At 44.9% G+C, this 23,053-nt stretch overlaps 1 protein-coding gene across 1 annotated transcript; it reads left to right on the forward strand.

Annotated features, from left to right (window-relative positions):
• The first annotated feature begins 4,242 nt into the window (after positions 1-4,242).
• Positions 4,243-23,053, forward strand: LOC310641708 (cytochrome P450 2J2-like). Its single transcript, XM_083364947.1, has 9 exons — positions 4,243-4,479; positions 6,468-6,630; positions 8,951-9,100; positions 11,392-11,552; positions 12,168-12,347; positions 14,464-14,605; positions 15,945-16,132; positions 20,594-20,735; positions 22,583-23,053. Exons 1-9 carry the CDS (start codon positions 4,315-4,317, stop codon positions 22,759-22,761), a joined length of 1,470 nt encoding a protein of 489 aa, XP_083221073.1. The 5' UTR covers positions 4,243-4,314; the 3' UTR covers positions 22,762-23,053.

Here is a 23,053-nt window from a genome sequence, read left to right on the forward strand (position 1 = left end):
CCCAAAACCCAGTTATGTATCGATGGGTGCCAGGTGGGTGTGGCCCATTGGGTGGGTGTGGCCAATTGCATGGATGTGGCCCATTGGTGGGCATGGCTGTGGTGGTAACAGCAGACTGGGTGGGACTAAAAAGTTCAATCAATCAATTCCAACTTTGCGAGATCTTTTTTTTTTTTCCCACGGCGGGGGAGGCCTAAAGTGAAAAAAGTTTTATAAAACCCAGATGAAGGCCTAGGACTGGAGCGACGGTGCGTGTGCCCACAGAGAGGGCTCTGTGTGCCACCTGTGGCACGCTTGCCATAGGTTCGCCACCATGGCCCTATATCATTCCAAACAAATGGCTGTCAAATCTCTTCTTAAAAGCCTCCAACTTGATTAGTTACCATCTGTTGCTTCTTGTCCTGTCTTCAGGTGCTTTGGAGAATAGATGGACGCCCCACCCCCTCTTCTTTGGGGCAGCCTCTCAAATATTGAAAGACCGCTATAATGTCACCCCAATCCTTCTTTTCACTAAACAGTCCTTTTCATTCACTAATAGCATAGGTTTACTTCTGCAACAAACTGAATTCAGAAAACAAAATATTTAAACCCACTTTAGCCTTGTCTAGAGTATAGCATTGCAATGTATGGCAGTGAAAGCTGGAGCATAAGAAAGGCTGAGCGCCAAAGAATTGAAGCCTTTGAACTCTGGTGCTGGAGAAGACACCTGCGAGTCCCTTGGACTGCAAGGCGATCAAACCGGTCAGTCCTAGAGGAGATCAACCCTGACTGCTCTTTGGAAGGCCAGATCCTGAAGCTAAAACTCAAACACTTTGGCCACCTAATGAGAAGGAAGGACTCACTGGAGAAGAGCCTAATGCTGGGAAAGGTTGAGGGCAAGAGAAGAAGGGGACGACAGAGAAGGAGGTGGCTGGATGGAGTCACTGAAGCAGGAGGCGTGAGCTTAGATGGACTCCAGAAGATGGTAGAAGACAGGAAGGCCTGGAGGAACATTGTCCATAGGGTCGCGATGGGTCGGACATGACTTTGCAACTAACAACAAAGAGTATAGCAGTCCTTTAGTGAGACTTAAGTCTGAGTACTGTAGACAGATCCCGGCTTACAATCCCAGACTGGATTTCATTAGCAGATCTTTGACTCATAAGATATCAGTCAGACAAGCAGAGAAGAGAAAGAAAAGATTACGGGAGCCACATTTTTTTTTTTAAAAAAATAAGCAATTACAGGGTCGTTCTCAATTTACAACAGTTCATTCAGTGACTGTTTGAAGCTTCAGCGGCATTGAAAAAAAGGGACTTATGACCGTGTTTCACACTTACCACCCCTGCAGCATCCCCCAGAGTCACATGATCCAAACTCAGACGCTTGGCAACTGATTCGTATTTACGACGGTTGCAGCGTTCCCCCCCGGGGTCACGTGATCCCCTTTTGCGACCTTCTGATGAGCAAAGTCGACGGGGAAGAACAGATTCACTTAACAACCGTGTTAAGAATTTTACAGATGAGGTGATTCGCTTAACGACAGTGGCAAGAAAACTCGTCCACTGGGGCAAAAGCCACTTAACAAAGGTCTCACTTAGCAACAGAAATTTTGGACTCAGTTGTCACCGTAAGCTGAGGACTGCCTGTAACCAGACAGTGCATGAAGAAAGGAAATTGGCGATAGAAAAACCCAGAATAAAACAGAATAGAAATTGTATGCATTTTTTTTTTCAAAATAAATGCTGGGGGGGGGGGGTTTCTAAACATGCTCTGCGAAAAAAACAACCCAGAAGCGTAGATTTGAGAGGAATGACTGACAGAGCATTTCCCAGGCCTGCCAATGATTGATTGATTGATTCTGGCCAACATCTACCATGCTGTAAGACCAAAAGTTAAATTTCAGTTTTTCAGTTGGGGAAAATTCTTTGACAATTTCCCTCCTGGATCATTTTTTTTAAAAAGACTTTAAAATGCCGTTGGTTAAAAATGAAACTTTCCCCAATATTCATCGGCCTAAATGACCAGTCTTGGGCCAATCTTGGATAAGAGACCACGAGGAGATCCCAGAACTGGAGGCTAAACTGAGGATTTTTTTAAAAAAAAACACAAAACCAAAACCCAGAAGATAACAATCTGTTTCGATAACGCTATATAGATGCAGGCGTCACCTCATCAGTTATGTGATTTTCTTTTTCTATCTGACTTCCTTTAGTATGTTGCATTTTATACACAATAATCTGTGACAGGCATTATTGGACATGCCGCTTTCTGAAATATTTGCACATTTGGATATGCATTTTTTTTCCTTCAAATGCAAAGCACTTTATTATTTATCTGAATATTATAGTCCTTTCCAGCAGATTACCTGCATGCTTTTTAACCGTGTTGCATTCAAAGCCATATCACAATTTTGCTTGTGGTTCTTTTAAAACCAGGGCAGAATTCTTGCCTGATTCTTCAGATAAATCTTTCCTAACCTGTTCCCTAACCTATTTAGATGCTTGGCAACTAGTTCATACTTATGACGGTCGCCATGTCCTTGTGTCACGTGATCCCCTTCTGACAAACAAGTCAGTGGGGAAACCATGTTCGTTTAACAGCCGTGTTACTTCCTGACAGTTAGAACAATTAACCAGTAGAACAACCTGCCTCCAGAATGCTCCAACACTGGAAGTCCAGAGACTGGAGAGCCATTTGTCTGAAATGGTATAGGGTTTCCTGCCTGAGCAGGGGGTTGGACTAGATGACCTTCAAGGTCCCTTCCAACATCATCATCATCATCATCATCATCATCATCATCATCGTCGTCGTCGTCATCGTCGTTATTGCTATTGTTATTGTTATTGTTATTACCGTATATTATTATTATTATTATTGCAGTGATTCACTTAAGAACTATGGCAGGAAAAGTTGCAATGTGGGGCAAAACTCGCTTAAGAAATGCCTCGCTTAGCAACATAAATGTTGGACTCAATTGTGGTTGTAAGTCAAGGGCTACCTGGATTCATCTTAGTCCTCCCCTTACAATTGAAAATGGGACTTGGAGCTTCCTTTGCTAAGCAAGGCAGCCATTAAGAGAGTTGTGCCAAATTTTATGAGTTTTTTTCCCCCCTCTGGTCATTAAGAGAGTCACCAGGGTGGTTAAGAATTTGATCACATGACCCCGGGATGCTCCAACCGTCGTCAGTACAGGCCAGTTGCCGAGCATCTGGAATTTGATCACACGAATAAAGAGAGGCTGCAACAGTTATACTTGCAAGGATCAATTATTAGTGTGAGGACCAGATTTTCTTTCAGCTCCGGTGTAACTTTGAGCAGTTGCTAAACAAAAGGTCATAAATTGAGGACTACCTATTTAAATTGCCCCTGATTTTGGAGGCATCTTTCTATGCCTCCAAGCAAAGCAGTGCAGCCTTTGCAAGAAACCTTGGTTGACAACTAACATGAAAATGCAGATGAGTATAGCAATAAGCAATCAAACGGTATTAGCACAGGTAGTCCTCGACTTACAACAGTTCACTTAGTGACTGTTCAAAGATACAACGGCCCTGAAAAAGTGACTTAGGACCCTTCTTCACAGTTACGACCCTTGGAGCATCTCCACAGTCAAATGACCCAAATTCAGACGCTTGGCAACTGACCCTTATTTACGACGGTTGCAGTGCACCAGGGGTCACCTTATCCCCCTTTTGTGACCTTCCGACAAGCCAAGTCCACGGGAAAGCCGGATTCATTTAATGACCTTGTGACTAACTTAACAACTGCGATGATTCACCTAACAACCGTGGCATGAAAGGTCGCCAAGCGGGGCTAAACTCACCGAACATATGACTTGCTTAGCAACAACAGCGGTGGTCGTAAGCCGAGGGCCTGCCTGTAACCACTGATTACCGATTAAATTGCAAGGGAACTTTTTGCACCATGCTCCGGATTGTCCCTTTTATGCAAGCGTGCCCTTTGAGGGCAATGCCCCCAGCGTCCTTAACACAGCCCCCCCCACCCCCCCACCCCGGTTGTGCCTGGATCCAAAATTTTACCATTCGGCGACAAGGAAAAGGGGAGGGGGTGGTGGTCTTCTGTCCTGCAGACCTGTTGCAATCAGTTTTCGTCGGAAACAGCCAAACCAGTGGAAATCACCACCAGAGAAGGAGTGGCTTGGCAAAATTAAGAGAGAGAAATTTTTTTTGCTTATTTCTAAGCCATAAATAGAAGGGAGAGGGTGGGGGAAGAGGGAGTGAGGGAATGGCGAGGGAATGGACATGACGCGAAGGGACGGCTGCGCTTCCCAATAATTAAAACCAGGAGATCTGCAGAGACGGGGTCGCGTCAACGATGCTGGTTGAAGGGTTTCTACTTTTCGCTCTCTTTTTCTTCGCTTTGCAATTTCTGCAGCTGCAATGGGCACGCCGTCGGCTTCCCCCTGGCCCGGTTCCTCTTCCCATCCTTGGCAATTTATGGCTGCTGGACTTTGCTTTGAAGAGAGAGACGTTGATGAAGGTAAATTTTTGCGGTTCGCCGCCCCCCCCCCAAAAAAATTATTTATTCTTGCAGGAGAGGAGAGGGAGAAAAAGAAAGAGGTCCCGTTAGCAAGGAGAGTCCCCCTCACACACCAACGCACATCCCCAGTGATACGTTAAAAAGAGGATGGCAACACGATCCAGTAACCCTCCGGTGGGGTTAATTTTTTTTTTTTACCTTTTCCCGTTCTGTTTTGGGGGGGAAAAATCAAGCCAGTTTTTTTTAAAACAAGAGGCGAGCCTCGATTCTTTAGAGCAAACAGCAAAGTTTGCAGACTTCGGAGTGTTCCTTGGAACAAAGCAAACACAGGAATGCCTCCCAAATAGTTTGCCAATTCAAATGGATGGAAGCATATTCGACTGTAAACAATAGAGGCCTTATTGTGGACTCTACAAACACAAGCAGAAAATCAATCTCCCACAAGCCTCGGAGATGGGTTCAGTCTACCCAGGTAAGTTCAGGTGGTCCGGTCAGGGGTTAAATGCAGCCAAGAAATTAAAAGATGGTTGCTCCTGGGGAGGAAAGCCATGGAAAATCTAGACAGCACACTAAAAATCAGAGACATCACCCTGTCAACAGAAGTGCGTATAGTCAAGGCTGTGGTCTTCCCAGTTGCAATGTATGGCTGTGAAAGGTGGAGCATAAGAAAGGCTGAGCGCCAAAGAATCGAGGCCTTTGCACTATGGTGCCGGAGAAGACTCCTGTGAGTCTCTTGTACTGCAAGGTGATCAAACCGGTCGATCCTAGAGGAGATCAACCCTGACTGCTCTTTAGAAGGCCAGATCCTGAGGTTGAAACTCAAATCCTTTGGCCACCTAATGAGAAGGAAGGATTCGCTGTACTGTGCTGTCTTTCTGGCAAGTTGTTCTGAGAAGCCCTGGGAATGATGTTATGCCAGTGAAAACCAGGCAGTTGAGCAAGTTAGCAAAACTGGGTCTAAGGCCACCATCTCCGGAGATCGAAATGGACCTGTGAAATACGGAGGGAAGGAGGCAGAACCAGAAGGCAAACTGTCAAATGCAACATTTCCCAACAGTGACATGGGAGCTTCAATTCCCAGCAAATAAGAGAGGGAGGGAGGGAGGGAGGGAGGGAGGGAGGGAGAGGGAGGGAGGGAGGGAGGGAGGAAGGAAGGAAGGAAGGAAGGAAGGAAGGAAGGAAGGAAGGAAGGAAGGAAGGAAGGAAGGAAGGAAATTGTGGATGGATGGATGGATGGATGGATGGAAGCAAGGAAAGAAAGAAGAGGGATGGAAGAAGAGAAGGAAGGAAGGAAGGAAGGAAGGAAGGAAGGAAGGAAGGAAGGAAGGAAGGAAGGAAGGAAGGAAAAAGGAGAGTGAATGGATGGATGGGAGGATGAATGGATGGATGGATGGATGGATGGATGGATGGGAGGAAGCAAGGAAAGAAAGAAGAGGGATGGAAGAAGGAAGAAAGGAGAGGGAAGAGGGAAGGAAGGAAGGAAGGAAGGAAGGAAGGAAGGAAGGAAGGAAGGAAGGAAGGAAGGAAGGAAGGGAGAAAGAGGACAGGACAGGACAGGACAGGACAGGACAGAACAATAGAGTTGGGAGGGACCTTGGAGGTCTTCTTGTCCAACTAAAGTCCACTTTGCAAATTTGGAAAAACAACAACAACCACTTCTAATTCAATGGGAGTTGGAAGGGACCTTGGAGGTCTTCTAGTCCAACCCCCTGCTCAGGTAGGAAGCCCTATAACATCTCAGTCAAATAGTATCCAATCTCTTCTTTAAAAATTCCAGTGTTGGAGATTTAGAGGCAAGTTGTTCCACTGGTAAATTGTTCTCACAGTCAGGAAATTCCTCCTTAGTTCTAGGTAGCTTCTCTCTTTGGTTAGTTTCCATCTGTTGTTTCTTGTCCTGCCTTCAGGGGCTTTGGAAATAAATAAATAAACCTCCCTCCCTCAAACCATTACACCGTTTTTCTCCTTTACTCTTTCGTTCCATCCTTCAGTTGGCAAGCATCTATGGAAACATCTACACCATTTGGCTGGGGACAGCTCCGCTGGTTGTGTTGAATGGCTACAAGGCTGTGAGAGAAGGACTCGTCACTTACTCAGAGGAGACCTCTGGAAGGCCGCTGCTGCCTCTGTTTACGGATCTGATGGGCAACAAAGGTCAGTTCTGAACATTTTTCCATAGAAATTGTACTAACGTTGATTTGGGGTCACGTCTGCATTGCCTTTAACCACAATTACTTTTATCGTGTGTTGGTGCTTGGCTGTCTTTCCTCTAAGGTGGCACCCACGAGGGTCCCCTTTAACTGATCCCAGAAAAACAGCAACCCCTTTGTTGAAATGTTGGGCTGAGAGTAAGTCCTCAACTTACAACAGTGTTACAACTGTGTTCAAAGTTACAACAATACTGGGGGGGGGGAAGTGACTTATACCCATTTCCCACACTTACAACCATTGCAACATCGCCAGGTCACATGCTCAAAATTCAGACAGATGGCAACTGGCTCATATTTATGACGGTCGCCAGGTCCCTGGGTCACGTGACCCCCTTTTGCGACCGTATGACGAGCAAAGTCAATGGGGGGAAGACAGATTCGCTTAAACATCGTGTTACCACCTTAACAACTGTGGCGAGAAAGGTCATAAAATGGGTCAAAACTCACTTAACAAACGTCTCACTTAGCAACAGAAATTTGGCTTTCAACTGTGGTCATAAGCCGAGGACTATCTATAATGGATAAATAGCTACCTCAGAGTTAGGTCCACAACATCACATCAATAATTGAATTAACCTACTTCCTGGGCACTTGTTTAATCTTTTTTAATTTTTGTATTCTGTCTTTTTAACATGTATTGCCCTGTTCACCACCCTGAGTCCTTCGGGAGAAGGGCGGTATACAAATAAAATTAATAATAATAATAACAATAATAATAATAATAATAATAATAATAATAATAATAATAATAATAATAATAACAACAACAACAGTTGGCAAATGAGTTGGAGTCTCACAAGAAGCTAAGACGGGAAATTAATTTTTTAAAAATAATTTCTTTTCTCCTCAGAAAGCAAGCTTAATGAGAAAAGCACAGTGTTTTTAAAGCTGTAATGTACACACTTTGTGCTGGTATGTAGCTTGACGTCTTTATGCAAATTGCACCAATTGAGGCGAGCGATATAAAAAAAATCAATAAAGCAAATTTGCACATGATATCATTCAATTATAACTGTTCGAGTCTGAGAGCATGAAGGCACGTGACTAATTGCTTCAGTCCTTACCCTTTGGGAGACAAATTCATCTCACAAAAAGATAAACAAAATCAAACTTTCACTTTATTGAATAGATTTCTACCCCACTTCCATGAAACAATTCTAGGTGGCTCGCTTAGCGTCCATAAACAGAGTTGTGGTTTATTCAGTAAGCCTTGGTTAATTCACATCTGGGACCCAGGTTACAGATTGCTTTGCTACCAGCCCTTCTCTGCCCTGCCTGAAACATTTCTGTGGTTGAAGAGAGTTTTGAAAATTATGAGGAATACCTAAAGATTAAAGCAGGGAAGTGGATTAAAATTTCAGACAGAGCAAAAAACACCCAGGATATTAAGTTTCTGTGTAGTATTGTACAGACACCAAATATCACAGGTCTGCAAGCCAGATGTGGACTACGTAGAGAATTATCAAAAACTCTCTTATTTCCACAAAGAAGATTCACACTTGAGCCTAGCAGATATTCACAACATTTTGGGTGCCTGAAGCTAATGATAAAACACCCTCTTTATGCCAAGAATAGATTTTCAGAAAAGATCTCCTATACTGATCATTGGCAATCCAAATGGAGGCAAGTGGATTTTTTTTCCTTTGAAGGCATTTCATTTCTCATCCAAGAAGCTTCTTCAACTCTGAATTCTCTAGCAAAATTGCTAGAGAATTCCTGGAAGTCACACAGACAAATCAGCCATCAACAGACACATAGAGATAAACAACATCTACATACCATTTAAAAGAGACGATCAAAAAGCTAAATAAAAAAAACACAGCAATTTATTCAATAGATCAGTGTTTCTCCACCTTGGAAACTTTAATTGGCTGGACTTCAACTTCCAGAATTCCCCAGTCATCGTGTTTAAGATGAATCGAAGTCCGCTCATCTTAAAGTTGTCAAGGTAGAAAAACACTGCAATGGAGCATGGTTATAACAATTATAGATAGCACAGTTGAAACAAACTGAGATAAAATAACCCAGCTGTTGTCAATGGAATGCTCCGTCATCCAGGTCATGGTTGTCACCAAGGTGCTTTTTCAAGAGGCAACTGGACTTCCTTGCTTTTCCCTTGAAGAGGTCTCGCTTCTCATCCAAGAAGCTTCTTCAGTTCTGAAGAAGAAAATCCAGTTGCCTCTTGAAAAAGCACCTTTGGGAATCCAGCTGTTGTACCATGACATCATGCTCAAAGATAAGGGGTCCCAACTTTGTGGTTGCAGGTGTTTTTATGACCTCCGGCCCCATCTGGAAACAGCAGAAGCGCTTTGTCATGATGACGCTGCGAAACCTGGGCATGGGAAAGAACATCTTGGAGAACCGGATCCAGGAGGAGGCGCAAAGTCTTCTGAAGGTGTTTATGAGCAAGAAAGGTGACCTCTTTTTTTTCTCCCTGCACAATAAATCAGCAATGAACAACTTTGTAAGGGTCCAGTGTGATGTTGGGTTGTTTTTTTCCTCCACTGCTCTTGTTTTCAACTTTGTTATTCTAATTTACGCCCAGTTGAGTGGCAGCAGGTAGCCATAGCTTGCAGCATCTAAGCCTATTGGAGCTTAGTTAATATTTGGAAAGGAGACCGCCAGGATACATCTGGCTCTCAAGTGGAGACTGGGGCATTAGAAAACCATTCAAGAGGAAGAAAATGCAATATATGTGTTGTTTCCCCCAAAATGTACAGAGATTAGATAGATGAGAGATGATGAGAGATAGAGATAGATAGATGATAGATAGATAGATAGATAGATAGATAGATAGATAGATAGATAGATAGATAGATAGATAGATAGATAGATGATAGGATAGAGATAGATGATAGATAGATAGATAGATAGATAGATAGATAGATAGATAGATAGATAGATAGATAGATAGATAGATAGATAGATGTTGTTGTTAGCTGCGAAGTCGTGTCCGACCCATCGCGACCCCATGGACAACGTTCCTCCAGGCCTTCCTGTCCTCTACCATCTTCTGGAGTCCATTTAAGCTCACGCCTCCTGCTTCAGTGACTCCATCCAGCCACCTCCTTCTCCGTCGTCCCCTTCTTCTCTTGCCCTCAACCTTTCCCAGCATTAGGCTCTTCTCCAGTGAGTCCTTCCTTCTCATTAGTTGGCCAAAGTATTTGAGTTCATCCTCTTCAGCACTGGTGGTTGGGACATAGACTTGGACTACTGCGATATTGAATGGTTTGCCTTGGATTCGAACTGAGATCATTCTGTCATTTTGAGGATTGTATCCCAGTATTGCTTTTCCTACTCTTTTATTGACTATGAAGGCTACTCCATTTCTTCTGAGGGATTCTTGCCCGCAGTAGTATACCTGATGCTCATCTGAATAAAATTCACCCATTCCTGTCCATTTTAGTTCGCTGATACCTAAGATGTCGATGTTCAGTCTTGTCATCTCTTATTTGACCACGTCCAGCTTTCCTTGATTCATGGATCTTACATTCCAGGTTCCTATGGAGAAAAAATCTTTACAGCATTAGACTTTCCTTTCACCACCAGATAGATAGATAGATAGATAGATAGATAGATAGATAGATAGATAGATAGATAGATAGATAGATAGATGATAGATAGATAGATAGATAGATAGATAGATAGATAGATAGATAGATAGATAGATAGATAATAGATAGGAGAGAGAGAGAGAGAGAGAGAGATGTAGATAGATAATAGGATAGATATAGATATAGATATAGATATAGATATAGATATAGATATAGATATAGATATAGATATAGATATAGATATAGATATAGATATAGATATAGATATAGATAGATAGAAATATATAGATAAAAATAGATAGGATAGATAGATAGATAGATAGATAGATAGATAGATAGATAGATAGATAGATAGAGATAGATAGATAGAATAGAGAGAGATAGAAAGATAGATAGATAGATAATAGATATGATAGACATAGATAGACAGACAGATAGATAGATAGATAGATAAGAGAGAGAGAGAGAGAGAAATAATACATAATAGAGAGAAAGATAAGAGAGATGAGAAAGACAGAGAAAAGAGACAGAGAGAGATGATAGATGATAGAGAGAAAGAGAGAATGAGATAAGACGTGAATGGATGGATGGATGGATGGATGGATGGATGGATGGATAGATGAAAGGTAGAAATAAATAGATGAGATGAGAGAGACAGACAGAGATAAGAGAGAGAGAGAGAGATAATAAAGAGAGAGAATGAGATAAGGGGTGGATGGATGAATGGATAGATGGATGGTTGATAGGTAGACAGAGATAAATAGATGAGAGAGAGAGAGAGAGAGAGAGAGAGAGAGAGAGAGAGAGAGAGAGAGGATCTGTATGCATGAGTTGAGGTATGCATGAATCTAGCCTAGGATGCTATATAGCAGGGTTCCCCAACCCCCGGGCTGCAAGCTGGTCCTGGCCTGTCAGGAACCAGGCCACGCAAGTAAGTGAAGCTTCATTGGTGCATGCACAAGATCTAAGTAGTGCACAAAAACATTTCCCCCGCACCCACCCCCCAGTCCGTGGAAAAATTGTCTTCCACAAAACCGCTCCCTGTTGCCAAAAATGTTGGGGACCACTGCTGTACAGATTTCACCTCTGGGCCTTTATTCTCTCTGATTAAGCCTCCTGTGTGAACCCAACTCTATTTTCTCCCTTCGCAGGATCACCCTTTGACCCCCACACTCCTATAGTCCATGCCGTTGCAAACATCATATGCAATTTTGTGTTCGGTCAACGCTTTCCCGAAGAGGATGCCCATTTCAACAAATTGTTAAAAGCCACCCACATGGTTCTCTATGTTCCTGGTAGCGTCTGGGGCAGGGTAAGTGCTGTTTTTCTCTTTATTACTATGTGGATGTCTCTCAATTGGAGTTGGCCCACTTCAGGGCTTGCAGGTCCTGGGGCTGTTGGACTTGGGACTACAGATGGTTCTGTACCACCGTCCATGCTCCTCACATTTCCTGGTGGTCTGTATAAAAAATAATGGTGGGGGTTTTTTTAAAGTCCAAATACTTGGTCTGCTCTCCTGGTCATTCTATAGAATTTGATCACCTGTTTACCTCACTTAGTCTTTCTATAGAAGCATAAAATGAAAGGGTCCGAAATGACTTTAAATAACATCTAATTCAGTGTAAACCTCAACATCTTTAAGATGTGTGGACTTCAACTCCCAGAATTCCTCAGCCAGGCCTCCAACCTTGACAATTTTAGGACTTCTGGATTTCAACTCCCAGCTTGGCACGGCTGGCTAAGGAATTCCGGGAACTGAAGTCCACAAATGGTAAAGTTGCCACGGTTGCAGTCTCCCGGTTCAAATGAAATAAATTCCCCCACCCGTGAAGAAGCATTGCAGGATGTGGAGATCACCCAATAACCTGGCGATCAATTCTCACCTAATGTCATTCCGCATTGTCTCCATTTTGCCACCTTGCTACAGGCCTACAACTCTTTCCCCACAATTATGCGGAAATTCCAGAAGCCTTACCAGGAGTTGTTTGAACACAATGAATTCATGCACAATTTCGTCAAGGACAAGATCCAGAGTCACAAGGAGACATGGAAAGAAGGCAGCGAACCACAGGATCTGATTGACTTCTATCTGGATTTCATAGCCAAGGCAAGGAGAAGGCTTTTGCATAGCTTTTTGCTCAGCTCAACCTTCCCACTTATCCATGACTACTCAACTTGGCTAGGATCAGGAGAGCCAGGGCATGTGGTGAAGGACACAGGTCAAGAAGTCAAGATGGTGTTTGTAATCATAGAGTTGTGGCCACCATCTTTACTGTGGAGTCCTTGGTGTTCTCTGAACTTGGATGTTTTCTTGCAGATTATTTGATTACCAACCAGGTAACTTCAGTGTTCCTAGCTGGGAAGTGAAACGTCTGCAAGAAAACAACCAAGTTCAGAGAGCACCAAGGACTCTAGAGTTGTACTCCTCCTCATCTTCCTCTTCCTCCTCCTCCTCCTCCTCCTCCTCTTCCTCCTCTTCCCCCTCCTCTTCCTCCTCTCTACAAACTTCACTCCTTACTAGCACTGATTATGTTACCTAGCTGGATAATGAAACGTCTGCAAGAAAACAACCAAGCTCAGAGAGCACCAGGGATTCCATAGTTGAACCGTGAGCTACAAATATTCTCTTCTATGGCTACCATCTTGGCTTTTGTGCACGCGCGGGCACACGCACACACACACACACCTCCATTCTCCAGACACCTTGTAAGTAGCCAGTATCCAAATGATGACTCCCTGTTCTGATGTCAGTGTAGGACCAGCCTCTCATACGTAACACCAGCCTCTTTCTTGACTTCATAAGTTAATGGGTGCAATGGTATAATGGATAGATCTTGGGAGACGGCCTAGGGGACTGTCAGGTAAGAGGGAGCCTAGCCCTTATGTCGTGCCTCCGTCGGAGAAAATGAGCTGGAATGGGACCTTATGGAGGTTGAGACAGAGGTGTTTGTGGCTTCAGAGGAATGTGGGGAAGAGCAGGCCAAGGCAGGCCAAGGCCCTTCAGGATTGGGACAGGATGAACAGGAAACACAGAGTTCAAGCAATGAGCAAGGGCCACCCTCACCTGATCCTAGAGCACGGAGAGTGGAGAGAAGGAGGGAACAATGCAGGCAGGCTCAACTACTCAGGAGGAGAGCGTCCCGCCCCTCTCCACAAGGCATACCTGGAGACTGAGATTTAAGGAGACGCTGTGGGGAGAGACATTTGTCAGAAACAAACACTGATTCCTTGGAGTTTTGTGTGTTGTTGCTGATCTCTTGTTCTGGGACTTCTGCTTGGAAACCCGGAAACTCTGACCATTGGGCTGACTGACAAGGTTGCTTGGATGTTCAAAGACCGCAGACTGTATTTTGGCTTCTCTTCTGAAACTGCTTAGGCAAGATTGTATTCACACAGACTTGTTAGGTTTATGATGTATGTGTCATACCTTGCTATCTCTGTGCCCTTGAGTAAATTCCTCTTCTAATCAGGCTGTATGTGAAACTACTTGCAGCCAGAGGCGGCTGAAGGTGTGTGTGTCTTCCTTTGTTTGGAGGCTTGCCAGAAACGTGGGAGCATTGGGGGAAAATTTGGAGCAATTAAAGGGCGGTTTGAATTGGCAGCTGACTTCTTTGCTTCTGTGCTGTGCCCTGGGTCATCACACCTCAGCTGCACAGTCAATGGATCAAGAGGCTTAGAAGGGCTATAAAGATGACGGTGGCAAAACTGTACCGGTACTTTCAGAGTTGCAAAAATCTGTTAATGTAACCTTACAATGAAGCAGAATTAGTTTACAAGTAGTCCTTAACTTACAGCAGTTCATTTAGTGACTGTTCGAAATTACAATGAAAAAGTGCTTTATGACCATTTTTCACCCTTACAACCATTGCAGCATCCCCATGCTCAGCTGATCAAAATTCAGACGCTTGGCAACGGACTCATTTTTATAACGGTTGCGGCATCCCGGGGGTGTCTTGTGAATCCCTTTTACACCGTTCTGACAAGCCCAGTCAATGGGGAAGCCAGATTCTCTTAACAACTGTGTTACTAACTTAACGTCGGCAGTGATTCGCTTAGCAGCGGTGGCAAGAAAGGTGGTAAAACAGGGCAAAATTCACTTAACTGTCTCAATTTTGGGCTCAAATGTGGTCGTACGTCGAGGACTAAACTTTTATCCTTCCAACAGGCGGATCTAATGAAAAAGCTCCCACTTCACGTCCTTTTCTCCTATATTCCATCTCCAGAGCAAAGACGACTCAGCTTCCATTTCAAGGGAGGAAAACATGGTCCAAACCATTGTTGACCTGTTGATTGGAGGAGCAGAAACCAGTACAAGCACCTTATACTGGGGTCTACTTTATTTACTTAAATATCCTGATGTACAAGGTAGGTGATGGCAGCTGCCAGGGCTTTGGAAAGGCGGGTATCTGTTCACTGGGTAAAAATAATCCACAGATAGTCCTCAACTTACAACCATTCATTTAGTGGCCATTCAAAGTTACAACGGCACTGGGGGGAAAAGTGACTTATGACCGTTTTTCAGAGTTAGAACCTTTGTAGCCTCCCCTGTGATCATGTCGCAAAAGGGGATCACGTGACCCCGAGACACTGCAACTGTCATAAATACGAGACAGTTGACAGTAAGAACAATTAACCAATGGAAGGACTTCCCTCCAGAAGTTGTGGCTGCTCCAACACTCGAAGTTTTTAAGAAGAGACTGGACAACCATTTGACCCCCAGGGATACTGCAAATGTCATAATACTATGTTTTCCTGAAAGTAAGGCCTACACCAACAATAAGCCCTAGTTTTGGGGTGAGGCTGAAACCTAAAAACCAAGTTAGGACAGGGGTGGGGGTGTGGAGATGCCCCCTGCACCCACTTCCCTTGCAGCCAGGCCTCTCCTTGCCAGCCCACTTCTTCTTCTGAGGCCTTTTTTGCAGCCAGGCCTGCATTTCTCAGTCACAGGCCTTTCCAGAAGGCCATTGCAGCCAAGAATCGAGCTATGGATTCAATCCATAGCTCGGTTCTGCAAGACAGCAGAACTTGGCTGTTTGGCTCGGTACTTGACTGCAAAATGCAGGCCCAAATTCAGCTGCAGAACCTCAGTCCCAGAAGAAGTAGACCGGCTGGGTGGGGCTGTTGGTGCCGGAGGTGAGGTAAGGCCTACCCCGAAAATAAGACCTGGTGCCCTTTTTGGAGGAAAAAAAATAAGACCTGGTCTTATTTGGGGGAAACACAGTATGAGCCAGATGCCAAGCATCTGAATTTTGATCATGTGATGCTGCAATGGTCATAAGTGTGAAAAATGGTGCTAAGTCACTTTTTTCAGTGGCATTGGAACTGAACAGTCACTAAATGAACTGTTGCAAGTTGAGGACTCCCTGTACTTTCAAGAGAAAATTTTGTCCTGGTACTTGTTGTTTTTTTTTTTGGTACTCAACCTAGCACTTGTCAGTATTGGCTACTTCGACTCCTTCTGGTCGAAATAAAGGGTCACATGGTACGTCACGTGGTTTGCTAAGTACTCATCATTTTTAGTACTAGTTGCGCTTCCCGAATGAACTAACAACAAGTACCAAGATACCACTATACTTTGCTTCATTGGAGCAATGAAAATAATTCAGCATGTCCCAAATGAAAGAAATTAATCACATTTGCAGGAATCAGGAGAGAAAATGGCAAAGGCAAGATTAAAATAACCCTTGTAATGTATTGATTATAGAAAAAATCCACCATGAAATAGATGCCATTCTGGGACCTTCTCAAATTATCACGTACGAGGATCGGAACAGATTACCCTACACGAACGCCGTGCTGCATGAAATTGTTCGCTACAGCAACGTTACGATCTCTGGACCCTTACGGAAATGCGTGAAGGACTTTGATATCTTGGGATTCCTAATTGGAAAGGTAAAAGTCTCCCTCCCTCCCTCCCTCTGTCCATCGATCCCTCTCTCCCCCTCCCTCTCTCTCCCTCCCTCCCTTCCCCTCTCTCCCTTCCTCCCTCTCTCCCCCTCCCTCTCTCTCTTCCTCCCTCCATTCCTTCCTCTCTCCCTCCTTCCTTCCCTCCCTCCCTCCCTGTCCATCCCTCCCTCTCTCCCCCTCCCTCTCTCTCTCTCCCTCCCTCCCTTCCCCTCTCTCCCTCCATCCCTCTCTCCCCCTCCCTCTCTCTCTTCCTCCCTCCGTTCCTTCCTCTCTCCCTCCTTCCCACCCTCTCTCCCTCCCTCCATTTCTTCCTCTCTCCCTCTCCATCCCTCCCTCTCTCCCTCTCCCCTGCTCACCCTCAGTGAGCACACAGTGGGACACTTATTAGCACAAGTTAAGAGCTCAGGCCTTGCAAAATACGGGCTACATTTACATTCCATTTAGTGATGCAAGGACTGTTTTCTTAGTTTTGCAATACACTGAATCCCAAACAAGCCACAGAGGTTGGGTTTGCAAAACACTAAGCCAGAGAAATAGGTTAAAAGTAAGCAGCATCATTGTGTTCCGTAAAGGCAGGTAATCCTTGATTTACAGCTGTTTGTAGGTTTGTAGTGACCATTTATAATCAGGGGATCAGCTTCCTTCCAGAGGTTGTGGATGCTCCAACACTGGAGGCCTTTAAGAAGAGACTGGACAGCCATTTGTCTGAAATGGGTATATTTTTTTCCTGCCTGAGCAGGGGAGTTGGACTAGAAGACCTCCAAGGTCCTTCCAACTCTGTTACAGGTAATCCTCGAGTTTCTAATGTAATAGAGCTTGCCAATTACATTCGTAGCCCAAGGATTTGTTAGTTGGATCATGTTAAAGGAACACTATCCCTCCCTCCTTTATCCAATGCATTCGCTAACTGAGCGCTCAGATTGTTAAGTGCACATGAGGTACCTCAGTGTGGAGAAGACCATGGGGGTGGGGGAAAAGTGCTTCTGACCACCCAAGGCCTCCTCGGACCCACTGTGATATCTCATGTTTCCACCACCACCCCATCCTCCCCCACTAAGTCTCCACAGACACTGGGCTTGTGCAGACTCACTTAGCTTTTGAAGATCTTGATGATCAGCTGAGTCATCTCCTCTGCAGCCTCTCTGCCCCTCTTTCTTTGTCTGTTCCCAGGACTCCAAAAGCAGGGCGGGATGAATGTGCCCTGCTCAGCTTCGCTGAGTCACCGAGGCACAGGACACCCAATCCACTTTTGGAGCACCGGGCAGCCTTGGTGAGTAGGAAGGAGCGTGCAACCGCCAAAGGCTTCTCTTCACCACGCCAAAAGCTTTTGCAAAGGGACAGAAGGCTTCGGGGGAGCAATCTCGTGCTGCTTGAAGCCTTCTGTCCCTTTGAAAAACTTTTGGTGTGGAGAAGCCTGAAGGATCACAAAACTGTGCCACCCACCCACCCAAAGAAACCACACCACTGCGCAAACTCCACAACAGAGAGGTGGAGCTCACCAGCAGAGAGAGAAGGAGAGGTCAGCCTGTTCTTGAAAGGTAAGCGAGTGTTTGGGGTGGGAAGGAGTCAGTGGGCTGTTATAGAAGGGCCCATGCCTGTTAGTTCTCTATGTGGGGGGTGGATGGGAATAGGCAGGGGAAATGTCGTACTGTCTCTACAATTGGTCATTATTGTGATTCCATGCCAGCCTGTGATCCCAGCAGCTGAGTCCGGGAAATCAGAGGAGGAGGAGGAGAGGCCTGGGGAGCCATCAGAGTCAAAGGAAGTCTCTGATGAGCCCCAGGACTTACAAACTGATGAAAAGCCTGGCCCTTATACTCATGCTCAAGCTGAGAACCAACTGTGCTGGGAAACTGAGTCGGACTCGGAGGACGCACAGCTGGAGTACATTACAGACGCTCGTAAATGCAGACAGGCCACATGAGTAGGACAGAGGGAGGCAATGGGGTGGCTCCAAGGGAGGAGGAGAAGGCATTGAGAAGCCACGCTTTGGGGCTGCATAATAAAAAGGGAACGTATGGGCGGTGCTGGTTCCTGAAGGCAACTGTTTGCAAAGGACTCCAGTTTCAAGGGCTCATGCTTTGTTTGCTTTGCCTGTGAACTATTTCCTGTTTGGCTCATGCTCCATTTTGCTTTTGGGACAATTATCAGGTCTGTAACTCAAATAAAAGGGGATGGTTTTCCAGCCTACTTGTTAAAAGAGGGGTTTGTCTTTGTGAAGTAACAAGGATGTATGCAGGCTGGGACAGAACAGTCGTAAGACTGAACGATTGTCATGGCGCTGCAACATTTGTAACTTCTGGACTGTGTCATAAATACTTGGGGGGAGGGGTGTCGTAACTTTGAACCTTCACTAAATGAACTGTCGTAACTTGAGGATGACCTGTATCCTGTTCTGTGAAGTCTGTGTTGTTCCGAAAACCAAAAGGCTAACTTTGAAAGTTGAAATCAACTAGCGAAATGGTGGATAAAAGTGGGTAAATTGAAAAAAAACCCCACAGACTGATGAAAATAAGAGCAAAATCTTATTTTGCTGGAGAATTGTGGGAGCCGAACTCTATAGGTCAGGGGTGTCAAACTCAATTTCATTGAGGGCCGCATCAGCATTGCGGTTGCCCTCAGGGGGCCTGGTGGGTGTGGCCAGGGTGGGCGTGGCCTACTGGGTGGGCGTGGCTAGAGTGCGTATGGCCTACTGGGTGGGCGTGGCCAGCTCTACATCGTTGGCATCAAGGGTGCCTATGGGGGCCTGGGCAGAAGTGGGACAGATCTGAGGGTCTCTGGCAGGAGGAGGGTCTCTAGGCCAGGGCCAAGGCAGGGGGGGGCCGTTCCCTCACTGTTTCCAGGATGGCTTCGCGGGCCGCATGAAACCACTTTGCGGGCCGCATCCGGCCCCCAGGCCTTGTGTTTGACATGTCTGCTATAGGTTGTACTCTACGATCAGTTGATTAGCCACCGTTCTAAGTTATAAGACACCCCTAAAAAGCTGCTTATGACCTGGGGTGAAAGTTCCAGCTTTCCTCCCCCTATGGTGAACTCATCAAATTCTCAGATGACACCAAACTGTCAGGAGTAGCCAACACCCCAGAAGACAAACTCAGGATCCAAAAAGATCTTGACCAACTTGAACAATGGGCCCTATCCAACAAAATGAGTTTCAACGTGGAGAAAAGCAAAGTCCTACACTTAGGCAGGAAAAACCAAAGGCATGAATACAGATTGGGTGAGACCTGGCTCAAAAACAGTAAGTGTGAGTGGGACCTTGGAGTCCTAGTGGACGATGACTTGAGCATGAGCCAACACTGTGCAGAAGCAACCAAAATCCTGGGTTGCACAAACAAAGGCATAGAATCAAGATCACACGAAGTATTAGTACACCTTTATTAAACTTCAGTAAGACCACACCTGGAATACTGAAGCCATCTTTGGTCACCATATTGCAAAAAAAGATGTTGAGGGTTTGGAAAAAAATTCAGAGAAGAGCAACTAAGATGATCCAAGGCCTGGAGACTAAAACATACGAAGAAAGGCTGCAGGATTTGGGTTTGGCTAGTCTAAAGAAAAGAAGAAATAGGGGAGACACGATAGCAGTAGTCCAGTATCTGAGGGGCTGCCACAAAGAAGAGGGGGTCAGGTTATTCACCAGACCACCAGAGGGTAGGACGAGAAACAATGGCTGGAAACTGATCAAGGAGAGAAGCAACCTGGAATTAAGGAGAAACTTCCTGACAGCGAGGACAATTGACCAGTGGAACAGCTTGCCACCAGAAATCGTGGGCACTCCATCACTGGAGATTTTCAAGAAGAGACTGGATATTCACCTGTCTGGGATGGTATAGGTTCCCCTGCTTGAGCAAGGGGTTGGACTAGAAGACCTCCAAGGTCCCTTCCAGCTCTATTCTATTCTAATTCAACTGGCCTACATTTACAATTGTTTGCAGCGTTCTGTGGTCACATGACCATGATTTATGACTTTTTTTTGCCAAAAACTGACATTTAATTCCAGTTTACAGGGGGGGGGGGGGAAAGGCCCATAGCAAACAATTCACTTAAAGAACACGGCATTTGCTTTTAACAGCCCCAGCAAAAAAAAAAGTTCGTAAAAACAGGCCTAGTTAAGTGACGACGGCTTTAAAACCATGACAACTTATTAACGTAATTGCCAAGCTCGATTACAGTCATAAGTTGAGGACTACCTGTTCACATCCCGGCGAGGGATTGCTAGGAAGTCCACCCACCCTTAAAGTTACTGAGATCGATGAATTCTTTTCTAGCCTGCATACCATATTCTGAATTTCAACTTATCCAGCTGGGTCTTTGTACTTCCCACCACTGTTGGGAAAGAGGAAAGATGCAGAAATTTTGGCCAACTTCTCAAGATGGTTGAACAGATAATTTATAAAACAAGAAAATCACGATTTCCTTTTCCCCTCTCCCCCTCATTTACAGGGAACCCTTTTGCTGCCCAATTCTCATTCTGTGTTGTATGACCCAGAGTACTGGGAAACTCCTTGGAAATTCAATCCGGCGCATTTCCTTGATTCTGAAGGCAATTTTGTGAACAATGAAGCTTACCTGCCATTCTCAACAGGTAACAAAGGGGTCAATATGATTCTTCTTTCCAGAACCCAGCCTGAACCAATTTTTTAAAAAACCCTAGAGCAGGGCTCTTCAAACTTGGCCCTTTTAGGACTTGTGGACTTCAACTCCCAGAATTCCTCAGCCAGGCACGCGTGCCTGGCTGAGGAATTCTGGGAGTTGAATGTCCATAGGTCATAAAAGGGCCATGTTTGAAGACCCCTGCCTTAAAGCAATGTTTCTCAACCATGGCAACTTTAAGAAGTATGGACTTCAATTCCCAAAATTCCCCAGCCTGCACGCTGGATAGAGAATTCTGGCACTTGAAGTGCACACTTCTTAAAGTTGCCAAGAAGGATAAATACAGATAGTCCTCAACTTACAAAGAACAATTGAAGCCAAAAATTTCGTTGTTAAGCCAGACAGTTATTAAGTGAGTTTTGTCCCATTTTATGACTTTTCTTGCCAGAGATGTTAAGTAAATCACTACAGTTTTAAGTTAGTAACACAGTTGTTAAGTTGTTAAGCTTCCCCATTGACTTTGCTGGTCAGAAAGTCACAAAAGATGATCACATGATCCTGGGACAGTGCGACCCTCATAACTATGAGCCAGTTGCCAAGCAGCCAATTTTGATCTTGCGACCATGGGCTGCTGCAACGGCCGTATGAAAAACGGTCCTTAGTCACTTTTTACAGTTCTATGAATGGTTGCAAGTCAAGGACTACAAAAGAAAGAAAGAAAGAAAGAAAGAAAGAAAGAAAGAAAGAAAGAAAGAAAGAAAGAAAGAAAGAAAGAAAGAAAGAAAGAAAGAAAGAAAGAAAGATGAGAGATAGATATAGATAGAGTGATGTTAGATTGATAGATGATGATAGATAGATAGATGATGCTAGATTGATATATGTGTATATATATATATATGTTAAATGTTTGTTAAGCATTCAGAATACACTTGCTTAGTCCCAGACACGGGACAAATCTTATTTCCTGTTTCAGCCTAGCCCAAGGCCATCTACAGGCAGTAGCCACAGCAGTAGCAGCTCATATATAAACCTTTCTGAGGTTTTCACGGGTGTTTGTATGTAGATCTTTGGTCATTCGGGTTTTTCCCCACGTAGAATTGGAGGTATCAGGGCAGCTGAGACCAGCCCATCCACTCAAAACACATCCGCACCCAATCAGAACACAGCCCCCATTCAAAACACACTCCCACCCAATCAGAACACAGCTAAACCCCCACCCAATCAGAGCACACCTCCACCCCATCAGAACACAGCCAAGCCTCCACCCACAGAACACACCCCCTCTGACAGTTTAAAAAAGAAGAAAAAACAGCCACTACCACACACTTCTCCCAGAAGAACGAAGCTGAAGTCACCAGCCTGAGGATGACGGATGAGATTTCGTCGAAACGTTGCCCTGATACCTCCAATTCTACGTGGGGGAAAAACCCGAATGACCAAAGATCTACATACAAACACCCGCAAAAACCTCAGAAAACAAAGAGAGAGAGAGAGAGAGAGAGAGAGAGAGAGAGAGATGATAGATAGATAGATAGATAGATAGATAGATAGATAGATAGATAGATAGATAGATAGATAAGAGAGAGAGAAGAGAGAGAGATGGGGGGGAGAGATCCAGCCACCATTGTAAGTTACTAATTCTTCTCTAGAAGTTTGGATCTTTTTCCCCATCTATGGTTCATTTAAGGTGGCCATCCGTAATTCATACTCACTATTCCTTGGCAGCTATGTAAAAAAGGCAAATATCTGGGTAGAGCAGGATTTCATTTGAAATTTGCTTCCTTTGGTTTTCAAACCCTCCCTTGAACCCATGGCTTTTGCTTCCTCCTTCCCTCGCAGGGCGCCGTACCTGTGTGGGGGAGTCCCTGGCCCGAGTCGAGCTCTTCCTTTTCTTCACCAACCTTCTCCGTTCGTTCAAGTACCAGCTCCCACCCGGAGTAAAGGATGTCAGCTTTGGGGAAATCACGGGGGCCGCCCGCCACCCCTTCCCGTATAACCTCTGTGCTTTTCCACGCTAAATGGCCGGATGGAGCTGACGGAGCGAGAGAGAAAGGCTTTTGTACCGTTTCACTTCTCACTGAAGCACTTTGACATCCTCAATCTTCCGGGACCATCTTTGTCCATCCTACTTGTCTCCAAAATGCATAAAACGAAGCTACTCAGAAGCAAATGTCTATCCATTCAAGCTTATCACAATACAGATAGTCCTGACTTCAACCACCCTTCATTTCGTGGCGTTTGAAGTGGAAGCGTCCCTGAAAAATGTGATTTAGGACCGCTTTTCACAGTTACAGCCGTCGCAGCATCCCA

This window comes from Vipera ursinii (genome assembly GCF_947247035.1).
Source record: "Vipera ursinii genome assembly, chromosome: 5".
Lineage (NCBI taxonomy): Eukaryota > Metazoa > Chordata > Lepidosauria > Squamata > Viperidae > Vipera > Vipera ursinii.